This window comes from Carassius carassius, chromosome 28, assembly GCF_963082965.1.
Source record: "Carassius carassius chromosome 28, fCarCar2.1, whole genome shotgun sequence".
Lineage (NCBI taxonomy): Eukaryota > Metazoa > Chordata > Actinopteri > Cypriniformes > Cyprinidae > Carassius > Carassius carassius.
Window position 1 is genome coordinate 9949280 of NC_081782.1, and position 21870 is coordinate 9971149.

General features: G+C 35.5%; 1 protein-coding gene across 8 annotated transcripts in view; it reads right to left on the minus strand.

Annotated features, from left to right (window-relative positions):
- Positions 1 to 21870, minus strand: part of LOC132107887 (rap1 GTPase-activating protein 2-like) — a 62943-nt gene that overhangs the window by 33511 nt on the left and 7562 nt on the right. For 3 of the 8 annotated variants that reach the window (XR_009424378.1, XM_059514212.1, XM_059514211.1), the window contains exon 1: positions 3535 to 3780. The exons of 1 other annotated variant lie outside the window; for it this stretch is intronic. Coding sequence is in view for 6 of the 7 variants with exons in the window: in XM_059514212.1 (XP_059370195.1) it covers positions 3535 to 3758 (224 nt within the window). In the remaining variant the exon portion in view is untranslated. Of the gene's footprint in view, positions 1 to 3534; positions 3781 to 18745; positions 18828 to 19602; positions 19639 to 21870 lie in introns of those variants that run through there. 4 more of the 8 variants (XM_059514219.1, XM_059514213.1, XM_059514214.1 and 1 more) reach the window with 3 other exon arrangements.

Consider the following 21870-nt stretch of genomic DNA (forward strand, 5'->3'; position numbering starts at 1 on the left):
CAAGAAAATTTTTATTTATTTTCCACTTGGTACACCACAAGGTTTAGAGTTATTCAAATTAAACTAAAAATCAACTGAACGGTATGATTACAAAGTCAGTCTAGATTAATAAAAGTTTTATTTTCTTCATTATGGGCACACTAATTTGTTATTGACTCTACATCACAAAAGGAGCTTCAGAAGCAATATTCTGTCTATTTACTGTTTCCATTTAGTAGTACTGATAAGGAACACGATTATATCATAATCCATCACTACGCCAAAGTGCTGCCATTTGAGCCCTTTACTCTGAGTTTTTATGACATACTGTGTATACATCACTGAGTGTGCTTTGCCATTGTGCTGCCAGCCAGAGGTCTGTTTCACAGCCTCTTCTGGATGAATGAGCCACATGTTTTTTCCAGGTACTTGCAATGAGTCGCTTTTACAGTTACAGACGATGATGCATCTGTGGTACTGAATGAGGAACTGAACTGGAATCTTATGCTAGGAATCTTATCCTCTGACCTAAAGGACTTTGAGTCTTTGTATGTTTATATGCGAGACAGAGGGCAAAAGGTGACCTACTTCAGTTTAATTTCACACAGCTGCTAATCAAAAATGCTTTCTCAACAACAGAAAGAGAGAGAGGGGGGCATAACAACTGAGCAAAGAGGAAGTAACGGGGGGAGGGCACAGCGGAGGTGCATAGGGATAAAAAAATTACACATGAAAAAATGACGTAGAGGAGAAAAGTGAAAAAGGCAAATAAAGGAAAATAAAGTGTGATGGAAACAGAATGAGTCAGGAGGTGAAGGCAGTTCATGTGAGCTGCAGGAGACAGGATCATGGGAGAAATGAGTGATGAAGGTGGAGAAAATTAGATTTCAGTGAAAGATACAGGAAACCAGAAAAACATTTGCTTTGGTGCTTAATGAACTTATGAAGAAATGCTTTCGCTGCTGCACTCATCTTACAGCACTTGCCAAGATAAATGGATGAGGAACAACATGTCAAATAAAGAATTATTAATAACCAAAATAAAACTAGTCAAACTGTTTGTTTTTTTACAGTAAAAATATCACAAATTAACACTGAATAAAATTAATTTACTTGAGGAACGAAACTGCATTATGTTTTCCGAAACCATATTATTTAAACCACTTGAAAATAGTATGCAACAACATTATTTATTTATGCATGCTACAAGTTCTTAAATGCTTAAAATCTGCTTTTATAAATATAAATAAATTATTCGAGATTAATATTATTACAAATTTTATGATTTAGTTTGATAAATATCAAGATTATATGTTATATTATATATTAATTAAATATATTAAATACTTTATATTGCATTGCATGTTACATCTTATAGGTGTATCTTACATAAGTAAATACATAGGTAAACGTACCTTTTTTAATTAGCTTTATGGATAATATATTATCCATTAACCCACTGGAAAATAGCATAAAGCATTAAACTCATAAAATCTGCAATGAGGTTAAAACATCACACTTTGATCACATTTTATTTTAAGATCCAATTCTCGCTATTAACAGACCATTAACTATGACTTTTGCCTCAAACTCCAAATTTGCTGCTTATTTATAGTTAGTAAGGTAGCTGTTAGGTAGGATTAGAGATGTAGAATACTGTATGGAGTATATGTGCTTTTATAGTACTTAAAAACAACAAATATGTTAACAAAATGCATTCTAATAAGCGACTAATTAATAGTGAGAATTGGTCCCTTTACTAAAGTGTTAGCGTTTTTTTTAGATTAACAATTTTTAAATAATAAATAATGCGAGATTAAATATTATATATTAAATCATTTGATTCAAGGGACAGTCTCTGTGATGTTTATTGGCAAACATTACAAAAATACTGATTAAGAAAATGCTTTTTAAAGATCTTTCTACCTACTCAAAGAACGTCCATCAACTTTAATCTAAAAGCAAATTACACTCTGAACTGCTCTCGCATCTGATACCAAACCTTTCATTTTAAGATAAAACAGCGCACTTACTACACCAATCAACCTTTCGATTAAAACAAGAGGGTCTGATAACCTTCCTGACAGACCAAACTTGAAACACGCAGCCATCAAGGTGTATCACATTATAACGTTTACAAATATGCCCCACTTATCTCTCACTCAAGCCTGTTTGATTTATAGACTCTCTTCTGCACATCTGAGCTGAAGAACAGGACAAATCTGATCTAGAGGGAACAAAAGCAGTGACTCCAGCTGGGCTGTCTCGCAGTGATGTCAGTAACCATGCCAGTTATCGATGAGATCTATGCAAATGGTGGCGCACACACGGCACCTGCAAACACAAATCGTATTGTGTGGTTCTAAGTGATACCTGCGTAAAGGAGTGTGTTTGGGTATGTGTTAGTATGCAGTCAAATCAGTTAATAATTAATGATTAGACAAAGTTTACACTGGGGCCACTGTTAGTGATGATGATGCCAGTGAATAGGGAGCAACACGGCTACTTCCCAGACAGCCACAGGAGAAGCTGAGTAAATAATAGCTGAGAAATAGTTTTGTGGTCTCATCCTCCGAGATTTACTTACACATACAGTACAATCTGACCTGGATGACCCTGTCCAGGAGAGACTGGTGAAAACCGTTCTCTCTCTCTCTGTTAACTGTTTGTTTAACAGTACTGTATTTGCTTGTAAGTGCATGTGAAAAATACATATGCAAACTTCTTATTAACTTAACCATTTCTCTTAGACAGCGATGAGATTACATTGAGAGCAAGGCAGATTTTGCTTCTTCTAAAGAATATTTAAAAAAGACCTCAAAAACCAACAAACAGCTGTTTTAGGAGACTCACAACTATTAATAAAAAAAGCATTTTTGTTAATTAAAATAAAAAATAGAGATGTTTCCAACAAAAGATGACACTAAATTTACTAACTGGAAAAAAACCCTAAAATTGAAATAAAAACAAATTGAAACTAAATAGTAAAATAAAATAAAAAAATACCAAAATTAACTAAAAATACTTATACAAAAATAACATTAAACCAACGCCTCAAACTGTGCTAAGATTTGCCAAATCTGTGATAAAACATTTATCTCTGTATATTCTTTCAAGCTCAAAAACGCAATCCATGTTAATTTTGTAAATGTATAATGTTCCTGTATATCAACAATTGTCTTATTTGTGTGTTATGTTATTTCTCCATTAGAAACAGTTGAGATTTTTTAAATGACACATAATCCAGAACTTGAGTATCCTGAGCTATGAACAAGACTCTTATACTTTGGGGCATATAATGAGAAAGACAAGCTTGAAAGTTGCAAACGAGAACATCCTCAAATGAGCCACAAAAGAAGGTCCTTTCCTATATACTGACCCAATTACAACACACTCTGGGACGACAATAAATGTATAAAGTGTACAAACAATGACCTACATAGCCAGAAACCTCATACAAAAATGCAGGTCATGCAGAGCACCCAGGCTGATAAAAACAGCCAGGTCTGAATCACAGGTCAAACTAGAGGGTGGGAAAAAGAAAAGTTCACCCACCGCTCCTTTTCCCTCTCTTTCTCCTTCTGCCGTCTGGACTTGTGCAGTAGTCCGATCAGAATGACAGCAGCCCGAATGCCGGCTTTTTTGGAGTTGACTTTGGCTTCGGAATCCGACATGCTGTCCGGCCCACACTCCAAAACAGACTTTGGACCTGGACCGTCCTGTGCTATATTGGTGCGACCAAGCTCTCTGCCACGGGCTGAGGGACTGAGAATATACATCTCCTGTCTCCCTCTCTCCTTCTCATGCGCTCTCTCTCTCTCTCTTTTCTCCTCTCACTCGCTCCTACACCAGTTCTCATTGCCTGCCTCTATCTGGATCTGATAGGCTGTACAGAATGCAAGCCACGCCCACTTCTCCCCAGCCCCTCCTTCCCAATCCCTCTCTCACTTTTCCATCTGCTCTGTTCCTGGACTGTTTGGCTTTCTGTTGCCAGACCTTTCCACACTCTTTCAATCAAAAAACACTGTCCTCTCCTACTCTCTTCACACAAAAACAGTAAGACTTAATTGCATCTTGCATCTTTCTGAATCAAAATGCACCTTTTGTTCAGTGCAGTAAGAAACTCCATCACCTGTTGATCAACATCTTTGACCCCTTTTCCTGCTTTCTTTCAACACAAAACGCTTTCAGAAATATAACAATCAGGCGGTCAATATTAGTGACCTTCTTCCTGTACCAAAGTAAGAATCTTCTTTATACATGTCAGTATATTTGCTTTGCATATGCCACAGTCTGTGGTTTCCTCCCTCCAGCATTTCGTCTGACCTGTTCTTTATTTCTCAGTCCTGTCTCTGTTTGTCTTTCATCTTCTCTTTCTGTTTGCCTTTTCCCACTGCAGGAAGTTACTCCCTCTTCTGCTGTCTGCCTAGTGTGCTGGGTCTGACTCTTTCCATGCATAATTCGCTCATAGATGGATTAACGCATGGGCCTGCTGAGCATTTGCCCCAAGGAGGTCTATAATACCTGGAGAAGGCTATCCGTTAGCATTTCCATTCATCTCAGTGGCAGCTGCTCAGCTGGTGTAGGAACCCCCAGAAGTACTGGTTTGAAATCTGCCTTTTTTCTTTCTTTTTTTGCTCATGGCACCACATTAAAAAAAAATAAAAAAGCTTTTTTTTTTTTTCTGCATTTTTTATGAAAACAGAGAGACCTCCGTTAACAATTTACTTAAAGCATTTATGTAATTTAAAGCATTATAAAAGTAATTTTAATGCATTAATTAATTATGCCTATTAATGCATCTTTTAATGCATTGTACAATCTTATGAATAATTGTAACCGCAGTTCATACAACACTTAACAATTAATTGTTACACTATGAATTTTAATTTGGTTATAATTATTTACGACAAGCTATAATGTATTACACTTTTCTGAGTGAAAATTGCTTTTACACCAATTTCTGTAAAAATTGTGGATCTTTGCCACCCAGTCAACACTGGAAGTGCAGTGTATAATGACACAACAATATCATGATGCTTTCCTTGACTCACTGCTTGTCCATCGCTTATAGTCAGATGTGCTCTTTGTGTCTAATAAGGGCATCCAGTTTTTTGTTCTGCTTGCAAAAGATGAACAACCCATGTCTGCAAATACAGATGGTTCTCCGACAACTAAAATGAAAGCTAAAATGGAAACACTGGCCAGCTGGTTCTCTCTTAATCAATAAGGATTAAAGTTGACATGAAATCAAAATGGACTTTTCTGCTTTACTTTCTTAAAATGCATTCCCTATATTCAACACACTGTTCAAATAAAACATGTTTATATTCTTAACCTTTCATCTTTAAATTGCTCTGGCTCTAAAAAAACCTGCAACTTTCAAACCCTCTTATTTTTCAGTTCAGGCCTTGCAACCACCAACCTTCTTGGTTCAATCAGTTCAATAAAATCAAGACCTTTTTCTTGCTGAATATTTTGTTTCCCTGGGAAATACATTAATGTTGCAAAATGTCGGGTTCTTATTTGATAGAACTTAATATTTATTTTATTACATTTATACAGCAGGATCCATTCAGGGATAGTAAAAACATTTATAACAAAAAAAATTATATTGTTAATAAAATGCTGTTCTTTTGAACCATATATTCATCCTATAAAAGTATCACAGTTTTCATAAAAAAAAATAAAAATAATAATATATATATTTACATTTACATTTATTCATTTAGCAGACGCTTTTATCCAAAGCGACTTACAGATGAGGACAGTGGAAGCAATCAAAAACAACAAAAAGAGCAATGATATATAAGTGCTATAACAAGTCTCAGTTAGGTTAACACAGTACACCTAGCATGGGATTTTAAATAATATAATATAAAGAAAACAGATAGAATAAAAAAAGAATAGAGCAAGCTAGTGTTAGAGGTCTTTACACATACACACACACACACACACACACACACACACACACACACACACACATACAATTGCATAATTAATGAGAAGAAAATAGAATATAAAAAGATTAGAAAGGTAGTTAGATATATATATATATATATATATATATATATATATATATATATAAATAAATATTACTTCATTATATATATATATATATATATATTATTTTTTTTTTTTATGAAAACTGTGATACTTTTATAGGTTTTCAACATTGATAATAATAAGAATTTTTTTAGTTTTTTTTTTTCACCAAATCTGCTTATTGGACTGATTTCTGAAGGATTATGTGACACTGAAGACTGGAGTAATGGCTGCTGTAAAATCAGCTTTGCTCTTAAAGAAATAAAATAAATGTTAAAATAAATTGAAATAGAACATTATAATAGAATATTAAAATATAACAGAGTACTATAAATTCCATTAATATTTCAGAATGTTTAAATAATTAATAGATTTTTCTATTTATTTACTTATTTGACTAAATAAATGCAGTCTGGGTGTGACATCTTTTTAAAAAAGTCAGAAACTGACCACAAACCTTTGATTACTGCAGTAAACTGTATTGTTAAAATTAGACGTGAATGTGACATGAATTTTGTAAGGTAAGATTCTGAAGTATCTATTACTTCATTGAATGTGAGATACTATTCCCTCATGAGTGCAAAAAGTATATATTTTTATAACAATGAGACAAAAAAAAGCAAACAGCTGCAACAACAAGTGCCTCAAAGAGCCAATGTACCCCTTCCCCAGACTCAGGCTCTGCCATGGTAACGTCGCCTCAGATTCCCCAAATCTGCCACCAAGATCCTCATCCCCACAGCAACCATGAGCTTCCTCTGGGGAAGGAGCTGGTTGACAAGCAAGCCAGGTCATGTGATCAGTGGAAGAGACGTGGTATCTTGTATCTGTGGAGAGGTACTGCGAAATGAATAGGTGAGGTGTCTGGTACGGAAAGGTGAACTGTATTCTCTTGGCTGAGCTGTTAAAAGAGTTAGATGGAGAGCGAGAGATCCAGAATGGACACAAAGTAAGCAGTCTTTCCACAAAGATCCATGAAGCTCCAGGCTAAGCCCCTGTAAGAGCCACAAACACAAATGTATGAGCAAACACATCCCCCTCTCCCACTCCCTCATCTCCTTCAACACACAAACATCCCACTGCCCCTCAGCACATCACACACACACACACACACACACATACCGACAGGGTGTACAATAAATACCCTATAAGACATCACTAATTCTTCCCTTGCAAACATCTGTAGAAGCTCAGAGCAACACACATCTCTCACACCTTTCCCTGCACTTCATTTGATATCCCAGTGGTCTTCTTCATTCAGGTGCAAAAACACACTTTGGCCATCACGAGGGGACGCAGGGCCTGGGAGACGTCTCCAGTGACAAAAGAATAGCAACAAGTTACACCACATAACTTGCAGAGCATCTGAAAACTACATACCTGTGAAGTTTATTGCATACAAAACAAATAAAATCAAACCCTGAAATCCAGTCAGAAGAAAAATCTTCACTGTTTCTGAAGTAAAAGGTGAGCAAACTCAAAGCAAGCTCAAACTCCTCAGGTTAGCTACATATTACATAGATTGTTTTCAAAATTACTGTTTTGAATATTTTAATTTAATATTAAACCATTCTCTACAAATCTGAGTCTAATCTAGTCTAATCAAGTCTAATCTACTGAAGTAAACAAGAGGATGTAACATAATATAAATAATATAAATAATATTGTAGCATAAATAACATTTGCCAAAAATTTCTTACCATAAATAATATCTTAGCCTAAATAATATTAGTCAATAATACATACATTTTATGAGCCAATAATATTATTATCCTTAGCTTAGGATAAATAATAATAGCTAACAGTATATTAGTGTGAAAACTATTAGCAAATTTAAACATGAGTCTAAATGATATTAGCCAATAATATCCTAGCATAAATAACATTAAACATTAAAATTCTAGCTATAGTAATATTAGCCGATAATATAATATTGAATATAAATAATATTAGCCAAAATGGCACAAATAGGCAATAATATATTAGCATAAATCATATTAGCCAATAATATCTTAGCATAAGTTAAAGCCAGTAATAAAGAATATATTTAATATTAGCCAAAATGGCACAAATAGGCAATATTACATGAGCATAAATAATCAATATTCAATTTGGCCAATAAAATCCTAGCAAAAAATGTTATCCTAGCATAAATAATAATTTACTAGCACATAATCAGATCTCAAAGGATATGCCCCGCCCTACTTTATTTCACACTCAACTTATTCAAAAATAGGCCTATGTGGTTTTGCAGAAGTTGTTTTAAGGAGACAATGAAGGTGACTAAAACTTAACCAGACAATTGGAACACAAGGTTTTAAGGTTGCCACAAATCCAGTGCGCTCTAAATTTATCAAAAGTGTACAGTAAATAGATCTATTAGCCAGCCTAGATAGAAATGTGTTGACGCTGTATGAAGAATGAGACAAGACAAGAAAAGACAAGGTGACTGAGAGAGCAGTTGAGTATAAATCCAAGCCAAACACAGCAGACAGAAATAGCCGAGCACCACATAGGAGAAACATGTGGCCTTGGAGTCAAGCCCAGCAAAGCCAGAACTCCTTAATGAGCACAGCACTGTATCAGTGTGTGTTTACACACTTTCACACTAACACACAGGCTCATTCACATCATCTTTGAAACACATACAGTACAAACACTATAGCAGCCACTTACACAAACACCTACTCTTGGACAACAACATCTTACTGATATAAGCTTGATGGGAACATAAACACTGATGCAATGTACGATTGGCGACTACCAATAAAAAAAGTGCTGAAACTCAACGGTTTATTCAAAGGTCACAGGTAAAGGATCAACAAGCTTCGCAAGTAAGCAATATTGAAACTTTGGAAGGCATAATAATGTCAGTCCTAAACTTAAATGGAACAGCCAGCTGTTCATTATTACAAAATAAACCCAGATAGTTTGGCAGGTCTCAGGAGGTTTATTTTTGTGATAATGGCCAGCTGACTGGACAATATCCAACTTATTCCATGACTACATACCGAATAAATAAATAAATGGACATTAAATATTGATTTGAGTGGTTTTAAAAAAATAAAAGAGTCTGTGAAAGTGTTGTTATTGTTGAATCAATCTATTAAAAACTATTTTGATTAAGCTGCAGTACGTAACTTTTGGTTAAAAATTATCCAAAATCAATATTTGATCAAGTACATAACCAGCCAGTGTTCAAAACTATCGCCGTACTTGAACCTGTTTCACAATGGTTATCTTATAATAATGTTCACTAAATTGAGTGGTATGGGTAGTTTTTTTTGTGGGAAATTAGAGCATGCCGCTGCGTTATTACGTCACATGGTGGATCGTTTATAGACTTTTCTCACAACAGCTGGATAATTAAATTTATAATTTTGATGGCGGATTGTAATCCAGAAAGGATTGAATGGAATTAAATTATATTCCAGTTTTAAATGTGCTTCTGATTACAGATAGCCTGGTATTACACAAGATTTGTATTTTAAAGACAACCAGTTTGAAGGGAGCATCATTTGCTTTTTGGGTTAAAAGAATTTCTTAATCTGAAATTCGAGTGGTATGACAATTAGAGATAAGACTGTACAGAAATTGAAATCTTCTCGCTTATACACACTATATTCACATAATCACGTAATGTTGATGTTGTTAACATTAACGATTTCAGAATAAAGTATAACAATAATAATTTGCACTTGATGTGATATGAGCTAATTTAGATTAACTCTCCATTGGTAGCACAATTAATTGTAATGCTTTTTCTTCTGTTGGTCAGAGCCGTGCTGGTGCACAACCCACGCAAGGAAGAAAATTCTGCAAACAGCTGCAATTGCAGGATTTCAAACAGAGATGGCGACAAAGAGGCAAAACTTACAGACTGCAGGTTTAATTGACAATGCTGAAATAAAATTAAATATAAATATTAAATAAAAATGTTTTACAAAAATTAGAAACGCTACCTCGGAAATTAACAAACCCCAGTTCATTGGAAATAAGCTACACGCTTGTTCCATAATTTATGCAAAAAAAATGTTTCAAGACACTTTCAAAATTAAAATGACACTTTCCAGTGAGCAGCATACACTCTGCTTTTTACAGACACAGGGACTCACAGCAGCACACAAACATGCCAAATATAAAAAATGAAAGTATTACAATGTAAAAGATTATTTTTGTGAAGGCTACATAAATATAAAATTGCCTACATCTCATAATGTTACAATCATAGCGCCACCTGTCTGTGAAGAGGGTATGTCATGTTATACACTGACTCAAACATATGTTCAATCGGCACCAAACTTCATATATTTTATATATTTCCTGACCTGCCAACATTCATTTATAGTCATAGCGCAACCAGCTGGCAGCAGGAAGTCTGACATATAAAAGACTTTGACATATTTTTCCTATATTTACCACTTTGAACACATATTGCTCACCATTCGCTGCTTTCCTAAAGCCAACGGGAGGCAGTGAGCCTGGCTGCAAGGGCCCTTTCAGCGCTGCTTGTAGCTTTAATAGTACCAATTACAATTTTTTGGAAAGACAGTAGCGTGTTTCTTTATGACTGTTTCAGTGCAAATGTGTTTTACAAGGTGAGATATGTCTTTTGGCGATGGTGACAACTCTCTAGCGTAAAGCGTTTTCAAAGCCAGGCACTCAATTTATGACTGTCGTTCTTCAAACATCATTTAGGATTAAGCCATCACCACTTAAACCTTCTTGGATCATTTCCTAAATAATGAATATTTGCACATTAGCGCATGCATATTTTAAGACTGATTTCAATAATCTATAGGCTACAGAGCACTCATAATCACATAAATTTAAGAGATTACTGTGTGTTTTCACTGTGCACATTTGTGATAAATATAATGCTAATTTTAAAGGTCAAGGTCAATTCAATGTCAGTGTGCAACTGGAATTATGTCCAGCAAAGTACAGACTAAATAAATGAGACAGCAAAGTCATGACATGTGCTTACATTTACAGTAACAACATTTGAAAGAAAAAAGAAAAAACAAAGGTTGTGAACAGTCCTATTTAAATTAGCTTGAGTACATAAACTAGTCTATTATGTCAATAATGCACTATAATAAATTTTTTTCGGGGTGCACTAGAGTACCATTATGCCACTGCACTGATGTTTCTGTTATTACTTTGAAGGTTCATGAAAGTAATTTTCTTCTGTTCTAAGAGCAGGGCATCCAAAGTTAATATCCAAAATGAAGGTCTTCTTCGTTCTCTAAGGCTTTGCCTCAGTATTAACCGAGTCGCATGCTCTCTGTAATTGTATTTGTTACACCAGTTGACTGTTTGCACTGTCACTTTGGTCCAAAAGCATCTGCAAAATGAGAAAATGCAAATGTCATGGAAATTAAAGCTTGATTTGAGCGCAACCTTTGCAAATGTCATTGATATGTGGTGTGATATCTTCTACTGAGAAATTTCGAGACAGAATTGGTGTCATAAAGGTGTCAAAGGCTTCATTTACTAATATCTGAATAATTACTCGCCTATTTTAAGCCTCAATCTACAGTATGTACCATATGTAAAAATGTCTTAAGACAATACTGCGGACCTACCTGGGTAAGCAGTATAATAACTGTTTGATAATAAAGAGCTCTTGTAATTTTACTTTATAATTTATCTCAACTTCATTCCACTTTACAGAAGATCCACCGTCCCTTTGGGCCGGATGAAGGATTGGTTACCTGAGGTACGGTAAGTAACATCATGAAACGGATCCCTCCAGACTTATGCCACAAAGACTCCCAGACACAAAGATTAAAAGACTATCATCTGACGTCTATTAGCTTCCAGGAAAACCCCCAAGGAGCTGTGTTTTTCCCACACCACTCACATTCTCACACCTCATCATTTTATGGCAGTTTCTAACTTCATCTCTGAAAAAGACATTGTCACTGTAATTATAAAGCCCTCTCTGCTCCGACGCGGGGCATCCGGGACACTGCCCAACAGATCATCTATCATTTGCAAGTGTCTGCACCCTGTGGACAGGCAATATGACAGGCTGCCTGGAGGTTAGTGTGACAAATCTTTCACTTAAAGAAGTTCTACTATCCCTGAGAAAGGTGACAGGGAACTTGGATAATGAGCATTACATTATAAATGAGCATTGTGATGATGGAGGTATGTGAAATAAAGAAATAAGGGACTTTTCACTATTTATTTACCAGTATGGGATGATATATTTAAATCTGAAAGCTAATTTTTGTCTGTTTTTACATTTGAATGACTTTTGCAAGCATTCACTTAGAATTAATATTTAATTGCACTAATAAATTAAAACAGTAAATGTAAACAGTAAAAAAGTGTACACGATATGTCTAAATTTACCTGTAGAATTTAAAAATAATGACAACTATTATTTAATATAATTTATTTTTTATTTATATATTTAATACATTTTTGTGTATTTTACTTTTTCACACAAAATATAATATTAAAAATGTATATAATTACATGAACTTAATTAATTAACACAATTTATAAAAAAAAGTAATATTCTATCAAACAAAACAATTATCGGTGCATCCCTATGATTAAGATTATCATCATATGTGTCAGTGACGTCGGTATGAAAACATTTTAGAGTAAGTGCATTGATTAAAAATCACAAAGAAGACAATTTTTACTTTGGCACAGCATTTGTGCACCCATAAATCTTTTAAAATAAGAGCAGAAACACCTACAATGAGTGTAAATAAAGTCAATTTTAATTTCATATAATTTTTAAGCAAAGAACCGTTTCAACGATCCAAAATTGCAATAATTTTTAAAGACACAGAGCAAAGCCTGGCACTGAAATCAATCTGCTGTGAATTCATTAATACAAATTTGGTGCATCTATAAAAGATGGTCTCTGAAATGCACAACGACTGACATTTTCTCATCTTAGCTACTAATTGCTTAGCTGCCCTTCCGTGCTGGAAAAGCAGGTTATCATCTCCGATTAATTTGGCTCAAGAGACATGGAGTGTACCATTGTTTCCCAGTGCTCTATGAAAATAAGATCCTTTCAGTGAATGCACAGGTTTAAAAAGACTTCCGCATCTAATCTCTGTCCAATACTTTTCCACTCTTCTTCCATCGTTTCCTGTCTGCTTTTCTCTCAGCCAGACAGAACATCCCTTTTTTTTTGTTCCGCCGTGATGTGTCCAGTCAACCAGACCCAGACTGATCTCCCCCCTCTCCTTCTCCTCCTCCTCCTCCTCCTCCCAAACCCTTTCTTCCTCTTATGCTGCAAATGTCATTTATTTAATTTGACTCATAAATCAATTTGGTCCCTTCCTTCTGTTTGTGAAGAGGTTTGACAAAGCTTGGTCTGACAATGGTTTAGTCCCTGCCCTGATTCCCCTCAGAGAAGGGTGTTTACTTTCTGGAGGAGAGGAAGAACAACAGAATTGACTGATAGGAGATGAGTAAATACCATGTGACTGATATGATATACAGTCTAATATACCAGTACCACAGCTGTGAGGTTCCTATGACGAAAAAGCAACAGGTAAAACGGCAATAATCGCTACAAACGAGACATCCACAAGCAAACAAACTGATTTTCTCTCTCTCTCATCTGTGACGCATGCAGAAAGCAGTCGCCAGCCTTAGTTTTAATAGATCTCTCTCAAGTCATTCACGAGTGCAGATAGGAGGCAAACCAAATCCAGCTGCAGGTCTTCTTTTCATGCATATCTTATGTAAAGAGACAAAGCAAGAGGGGTCCAGAGAACAGGAACAAAAAGAATAGGAAGAAGAAGACAACAGAGGTCAAAGTCAATTTAGCAAATATGATCGAAATTTTGGGCATATCCTTTGTGGAGTGTGTCTCATTGAAAAGAGGCATGATTTTTAGCCTTCATACGATCTGGTCTTGTGTTCTCAACCCTTCTGCTGTTGATGGCACAATGTCTCTGCTTTAATGGCACCCACAGAATAGGTAATGCTCAGATGCAAATGCATGTGAGAACATCCAAGTAGAGATGCACAATGCCATATTGGTTATTGGCCAGTATTACAGTTTTATTTTTTGTTTTTTTTTATTTGTCAGTATCAGCCCCTATTATATATTTAGCTGATATAGCATCCTTAAAATAACAAAAAATCTGTACGTTATATATTGGATTATGGTTGCATTTCTAACACAACTGAGATGAACGGTAATGCAAACAGATAGCTCTCTCCAGGTATCATAGTCCTCCTTGGTTGGTCACATGACCGGCATACACCTTTGGGGCTTTGAGTGTGAATCCACAGCAAAGTCAAATGAAGCAAAAGCAACCTTACAACACTATCCTCCACCTTCCCTTCTCTGTATCTTTATTCTTCTTTCTCACCCTGATCCCTTTCAGATGCTAAACTCTTCCAATATCGCCTCTGCCCAGCGCATTCTCATTAAAATTCATTTTTTTTCAAGCTGCCTGACACCAATCAATAAAAGAGTCCTTGACACGCTTATCCTTCATGTCACCGAGGTGGTTTTTAATTTTCTACACACTGTATATGCAGTAAGTCTCCAGGCTTTGGAACGTCAGCTCATTTGCGCTCGAGTTTTCGACAGATATGTGGATAACTGGACGTCACGGGAGACTTGGGGCCACCGAGACGAATTCAAAACAAAAACAAAAGCACACTTTTTACAATATCAATCCCTAAAATTCTCAATGCCTCAAATCAAGTTCTATCCTGCAGTAAGCTGAGTAATTGAAATCATTTCACTCAAAAACTCACATTGTGGAACCAAAAATAGGTAGGAAACAGCAAGTCAAACTACAATAATTTACTTAGTAAATTTAAATGACATAATAACAACAACAAAATTAACAATGATAGTTAATTACATCACCGATTTGCTTTTACATTTAAGTGAAAATAATAATAATAAAAATGAATTAAAACAAACTATAGTAATTTATTCTATATGGTTAAATTACCTAATATTAATAATAATAATAATAATAATATAAACAAAATGGGCTGCAAACATCTTGTCAAACTACAGTAATTTACTTTGTACAGTTAAATTAATAATAATAATAATAATAATAATAATAGTAGTAATAATGATAATAATAATAGGGCAAATGATAATAATGGGTGGCAAACAATTATTCAAACTGCAGCAATTTTTTTATGTTTACATCCTTTAAATTACAATAATAATAATGGTAATATAGTAGTAATAATATAATAATAATAACAACCATTATAATTGTATAAGTCTCTACGCTTTGGTACATCAGCTCATTTATTCTGGAGTTTTGACGGATATGCGGATAACAGGACATCATAGGAGACTTAGGGCCACCGAGATGAATTCAAAACAAAAGCTGACTGACAGTTCACCCGGTGAGTGTCACATCCCAGAAGCGTTATATGAGATTTATTCATCCAATATCACTTTAACCGGCCACATCTCAAGGACATCCGGCCTTTACGTGAAATCTATCAAGGTGAAAAAGACATACCAAGAGGACCAAAGCTAAACGCTCCATTCTAGATCTTCGCTCTGGCCCGCCGGAAGTCTCTGTTGCCCACCTCTTCAGACAGGAGAGGAGCATGAGCCATCCTCCCAGTGGGCTCTCGGCTTCTTTATGGCCCTTAAAAGCCCCATTAAAATCAAGCTGCCAGATGGCGCCCTTATCAAACCCGTCAGAACGCTGCAATGGGGGCAGACAGAGTAGTAAATGTTTGTCAGGAGACGAGGGCAGCTGCTTCTGAAGACAGATTTGTGGAGGAGGTGTAGTCATACAAGAGTCCGCAACACTGCCTGCCTTCTTGGACAGATTTTGGCAGCCGATGTGTGTTTGTGTGAGAAATAGAGGGAAAAGTAGGAGGTGAGGCGAAATAATAATTCTACAGTTGGTGATAATCATTAAGCATCTGTGGCTGTGGGTCTAATAACAATAACACAAGCTGTCCCAGCCGAAGCCATGCCAAATGCCAAATGCCAGTGTCATCCATAACAGCTGATCCAAAATATCCCAGAGCCAAACTTCAGTGCTGTCAATCAGCACCAGGTGTTTCATAGCTAATGATGAACAATGAAGCTTTCATCATGTTTATCTTTCTCATGGCAACAATCGCTCTCGTTGGCTGGAATGTTCTTCAGTCTCTATTGCTACTCCATTGTCATGACCGTAGCCCACGAGATTCCTCACTTTCCACAAACGAAGTGACCCTCTTTCATGAAGACACACATTAAAGATAAAGACAATGAGATGACACTATTATGATTTCAAATAACCAAACATTTTACACTCTTTGTGTACATTCCTAGTCTTATTGTGAACAATTCTTCTAAACCAAACAAACTCTAAAACGACTTTCCGATGTCACTCATGTCACAACAGTATAATGTTAACCAATAGCTAAATATGATTTTATTCAAACTAAGTATTATTATTAATAATAATAATAATAAAAGGTAAAAGTCATGGCATGGGTTCAATTCTCAGAGTACACCCATACTTATAAAATAAAGACCATGCAAGCTCCAAATCACTTTGAAAAAAAAGTATATTAACATATATAAACAATGCCCTCCTGAAAGAACCAGAAACATTGCCCTCTGGAGGACAACTACTAAAACAAACCCTGCATAATACCTGCATCTCTACTGCCCTCTAGAGCCAAACAAGCACAATGAACCCTATAATTAAGATTTCATGCAAGTGCATGCCAATTAAGTTAACCCTGTTTACCTACAAAAAGGTATAAAGTTGGCCACTAGACAAAACATTTTAGTTAATAAACAGATTCTAAATGCATTAAAACTTCTGAGTGAAACAAGGGAGATTTGTGTACATATCCATGAATAAATGATTGATGGATATGCTCATTAACATTTTGCATTAAACATGAAAAGAAAAATATAGCAGAAAGTCAGAGCAGAAGGAAAGTTATGCTCCTTGACATTTAATATTTTCATGCGAGAGAATAACTCATCTCCGTCTAGAGTCATGCATGTTGTTGCTCTCCGTCTCTGTTCAGTGTAATGGGTAATTGTGGGTCTATGCCTCTAATTGCCTCCTGTAGGACTACAGGCATAATTGAGACAGCTGCAGATGTGGCTGGAGACACAGTGCCATCCCAGAAGAGCAGTATGATCTCAGATCAGCCCCAACAGCAGCTCAGTCCCATACTCCCCTGATACACACACAGTAACAACAGTCTGAACACTCCCAGTGGTCTTTTCAGTCTAAACAGCCCGTATCAAGTTTAGAGTCTCATAGACAGAAGGTTTCAAAAGCAGGCTGCTGACCCACAACCAAATTAGTTTATAGATAAAGGACAACAGTCTTTCAGAGTTACTTAATGTCACTGCTGTCAGCCAATCACAGCACCCCTGTAGAACAGGCTGTTGAGTCCAATATTAGATCATAATGGAGGGAGATAATTAAATAATGGTAGTGGGGATGTGATTGTTTGTGTCAGCTGTAAATAGCTCTTCAGGCGGTGTCTCATTTAGGTGTCAGACGATTTACCTCCAGTCCTGTATAAAGACAGCAATCTAATACAACTTAATTCTGTTAAACTAGGCTTTTATGACTTAAAATTGTTTTTCCCCCGTTTCCATTTCTCCCATCTACATTTTAAAACAGAGAGAAAAAAGACAATGAAACTGATCAAAACTGCACTGAAAATGGAAATATACCATCCGACAGGAATGATAAAATTATTGATAAACTTCAATATCTCAATTGAATCTCCTAGGTATAGTAGCTAGAAGCTTAAATTGAGATAAATTGGAGACTTTTAACTTAATTAAAATATCTCCTCTTCAGAATAGATTTCAAGAATGTTATATGGTGTGTTTAGGTTACTTGCCAAGATTCTTCAAAGATGAAATTATCTATACTATATGCAATACATATTAATTTTACAGCTCTTACTGTGTCAACAGCCTATGTTACTTATTTTCTGGGGAGATGTAGGAGAAACAGCTGAAACAAAATTCATACTACCTAACTGAGATCTCCATTAGGACTCATAAAGATACAAATCCCTTTTTGTATCATTTCTCATGTACATGTTTTATATGATTTATTACATTATATAATATAAATATAAAATTGTAATAAATAAAACTACAAAATTATTATTATTATAAACTCTTATACAGAGTACAGTTCAAAAGTTTAGGATTGGTAATGTTTTTTTTTAAAGAAGTCTCTTAAACAAAAGAAAAATAACTATTATTACAATATAATTTTTTTTCTATTTTAATATATTTTACATTTATTCCTATGTAGACAAAGCTGAATTTTCAGCAGCCATTGCTGCAGTCTTCAGTTTTACATGATCCGATGTCACATCATGATTTGATTTACAAGAAACATTTCCTTTTATCAATGTTGAAAATAGTTGAGCTACTAAATATTTTTGTGGAAACAGTGATACTTTTCTCAGGATCCATTGATGAATGGAAAGTTCAAAAGAGCAGCATTTGTTTAAAACAGAAATCTTTTGCAACATTATAAATGTCTTTCCCTGTCTTTTTAAATTAAACAAAATCACTTTTGATTAATTTAATGCATATCTATCTGTCTGTAATATTATAAAAACGGACCCGCTGAAAACACGCTGAAATTCTCAAGAGCAAAAAAAAAAGAAAAGAAATTCAAACACAACACAAAATACTCAAAACTCAGCAGAAACCTGTGGAAAACCATAAAAAGATCCCAGAAAAACTCACCAGATTTTGCGAGGCATCTTAAGCGGTGAGAGGTGCATCCAAAATACACTGCTCTCTCCCTCTCGGTCTCTCTATTTCTGTCTCTCCCTCTCCGTCCAACCATTTCTAAAGCATAGTCACATAACACTAAGCTTTATTACATAAACAAAAGAAACTGCATAAACAGGCACACACACAGGGCCTGATTATGCTGTTCCTCTAATGTGGCTCTGTCCTTCAGGTGGAGAGCACTGACCATTCACTTTGTAGTTGCAGATGCGATGGAGGGGTGGAAATCATTGATTAGATTCTGCCCTGCAAAGCAGAGCGTAACATAGACAACCAAGCCGGCAACAACGATCTGTTCTCACACACACACACACTTTTTTATGGTCCTGGCTTTGTAAACTCATTTCCATGGATACCAATATAAATAGTAAGCAGCAAAATCAGGGATTGGTATTCACGACTGCAAAACACACAAAATAAAACAAAATCTGAACATATATAAATGTGAGCATGTCATCGTGCACACACACATACACAAAGGCCACCTGTGCTACTCCACAGCAATGAACTTTGATGTCCACCCATTTGTCTATACTGAGCTCACAATTATTGCCTCCACTTCTCTGCTTGCCTCGCTTTTTTCCCCGTCCCTCCTCGACAGACAGCCTGATAGACACTTGACGGTTGAGACGGTCATCCAGAACAGACATGTGAAGATCTCACACCAAAGACTTCCCACAAAGTCCAATTAGAATGGGCACGGAGAGTGAAATGATTGCTGGATCAGTGGTGTATTGATTGAATAATAAGGTGTGGCATTAAGACTTTTCATCTCTCACACACACACACACACACACACACAGACTCACCGGGCTCTCAGGGTGGCAATGCCGGACTTGTCAATCCTGCAAAGCAGGAGGGAAAAAGAAAGAGAACGAAAAATTAATAAATATAAAAAATAAAAATAAAAGACCAAAGTCAAATACAAAAACAACAACAACAACAAAAAACAGCTGACATTAGATGCACGCCATTCGAACACTTGGAACTGATTTTTAAGTGCTGCAATTATTTATAATGAATAAGACATAAACTCTGTTAAAAACTTGTTGTCAAATATAGCAATTCCATACAAAATAAGTATTTTAAGACAAATTATAACGAAAAAAAAGTCACAAAATTATTATTTTTTTTATCATTTGGCCTAATTCTGCCATAATTTATTCATCATTAATTTATTTCAAAAATTCAAATCTGAGTGATGCTTATTAGGGGTATCAAGCTCCTAAAACGACAAAAAAGCACTATACAAGTATCAGAGAATTGGTTTGCAAGACTCATTTACTGTATATAAGTCTTCTCAAGTTACAGTATATGACAGTTTTGTGCAAGAAATAGACTTAAATTTGTGTCATTATTTACGAAAACCTTTGGGGAGAAAAGTGCCCTTAGCTCTCATGATGTTCTGGAAAACAGCAGGATGAACATCTCTGAAAAACTGCTTTCGAGTCTCACTGAAGAAAGTCTGTCATATGGGTTTAGAACAAGACGACTGGGAAGTAATGATGTCCGAATTTTAGGTGAACTACAACTACATCTTGAAACATTATAAAGCTGTAATTTACAGGTTATCAAACATGCACTAAACACAAGCTGTAGTGCTTAGGCAGGACCACTATTATAATGATCAGCTATTATAATACATTGATATTTGAAATAAAATAACTGTAAAAAATAAAAGAACAAAACACATTTTAGTACTGTCATTCTTATTCAAATCCACTTTTTGAGCGTACAAAATATTTATTTGGTATATGCAGATCTGATGTAATGGTCTGACTACATGATCTTAAAAGGATGAGTCTAGTTGTGTTAAATTTGTTTCTCTGTTCTAATTTCTTGAGATTAGGCCTGATGTGGAGAACGGGGGGAAAAGGTTTATCATTTCAGCTAAATGAGTGGTGAGCCAAACAAACGCTGGTAATTCGCCAGCACCATAGAGAAAGTGTTTATATAACATTTCACAACTACATCAACATATCCCTGAGGAGTTTCAGAGAACCATTTGCATAGACTGAGGACATTTCTAACATTTTGCTCATTTGAATGTGTGAACATTTACAGCCCAATGATGAAACTGCAATGTTCTATTCCAGTCACAGAGGGTCAACTGTCAATCATTCACCTTTAACCCACAACACACACAACTGGATACATTAGAATACAAAAGAGGAGATTACTTTTTCATTTTCTCTAGAAAACGGTCCATGTGCGTTAAATTAGCTTCCTTATCTATCAACCCATAGCTGAAGCGACTAAATATAGATAAATGTGTACATTAATAAACCAAGCCAGCAACCCTCACAGCACAAGGTGAAAAGAAACCAGTTCTGCAAGATTTTTTATTTGATTATCTGTCTCATCGAAACGTGCTCTCCACAATGAAATTAATATTAAGCTCAGTGCAGCCAGTGACGCTGATGCAAGTAAAGGTGTGAGATATGAAAGCTGGTATCGTCATGGTCCCAGTCGTGACGCAGTCATCTAATCAGTGTGTATTGTCAGATATGGCAAGCTTTGTTGCTGCCCGTCACTATCAGAACCCACAACAATCTGCATGCTCATGATGGACTGCAGCTGCATTTACATGTAAAGAACTGATGCTAAAGGTTAGTGTCAATTTCTGTTTATTTAAGATAAACGGAACACTCATTCTCTTTCTTAAATTACATTTGGCCCCATACAATGATCTCCTTCTTTCCCTCCACCATTTCCATTTTTATTTCATTTACCACAAAATAATTTATATGTCTATTATTCAGCTTCAAGTCTATAGATTTTCCCCTCAGATTCTACCTTTGCAGAGTTCATTTATTGAAGATGTGGTGAATATCTCATACTGCACCTGTTTGAAGTGCTGAAACAGAAAACATACATTTTGGTATGTCAAAATAATATTGCAAATAATTACTGGGTTGTCAGGAGAAAAAGTCTGATATATCATAACTAGAAAAAATAACAATCGACGATAAATAGTTAGATGCAGCTATGTGAGAAATAGACAGTTTGAGATTTATTTATATATATACTGTATACTGTATATGTAAATGTATATGTCTGCTGTTTATTAATCAAAC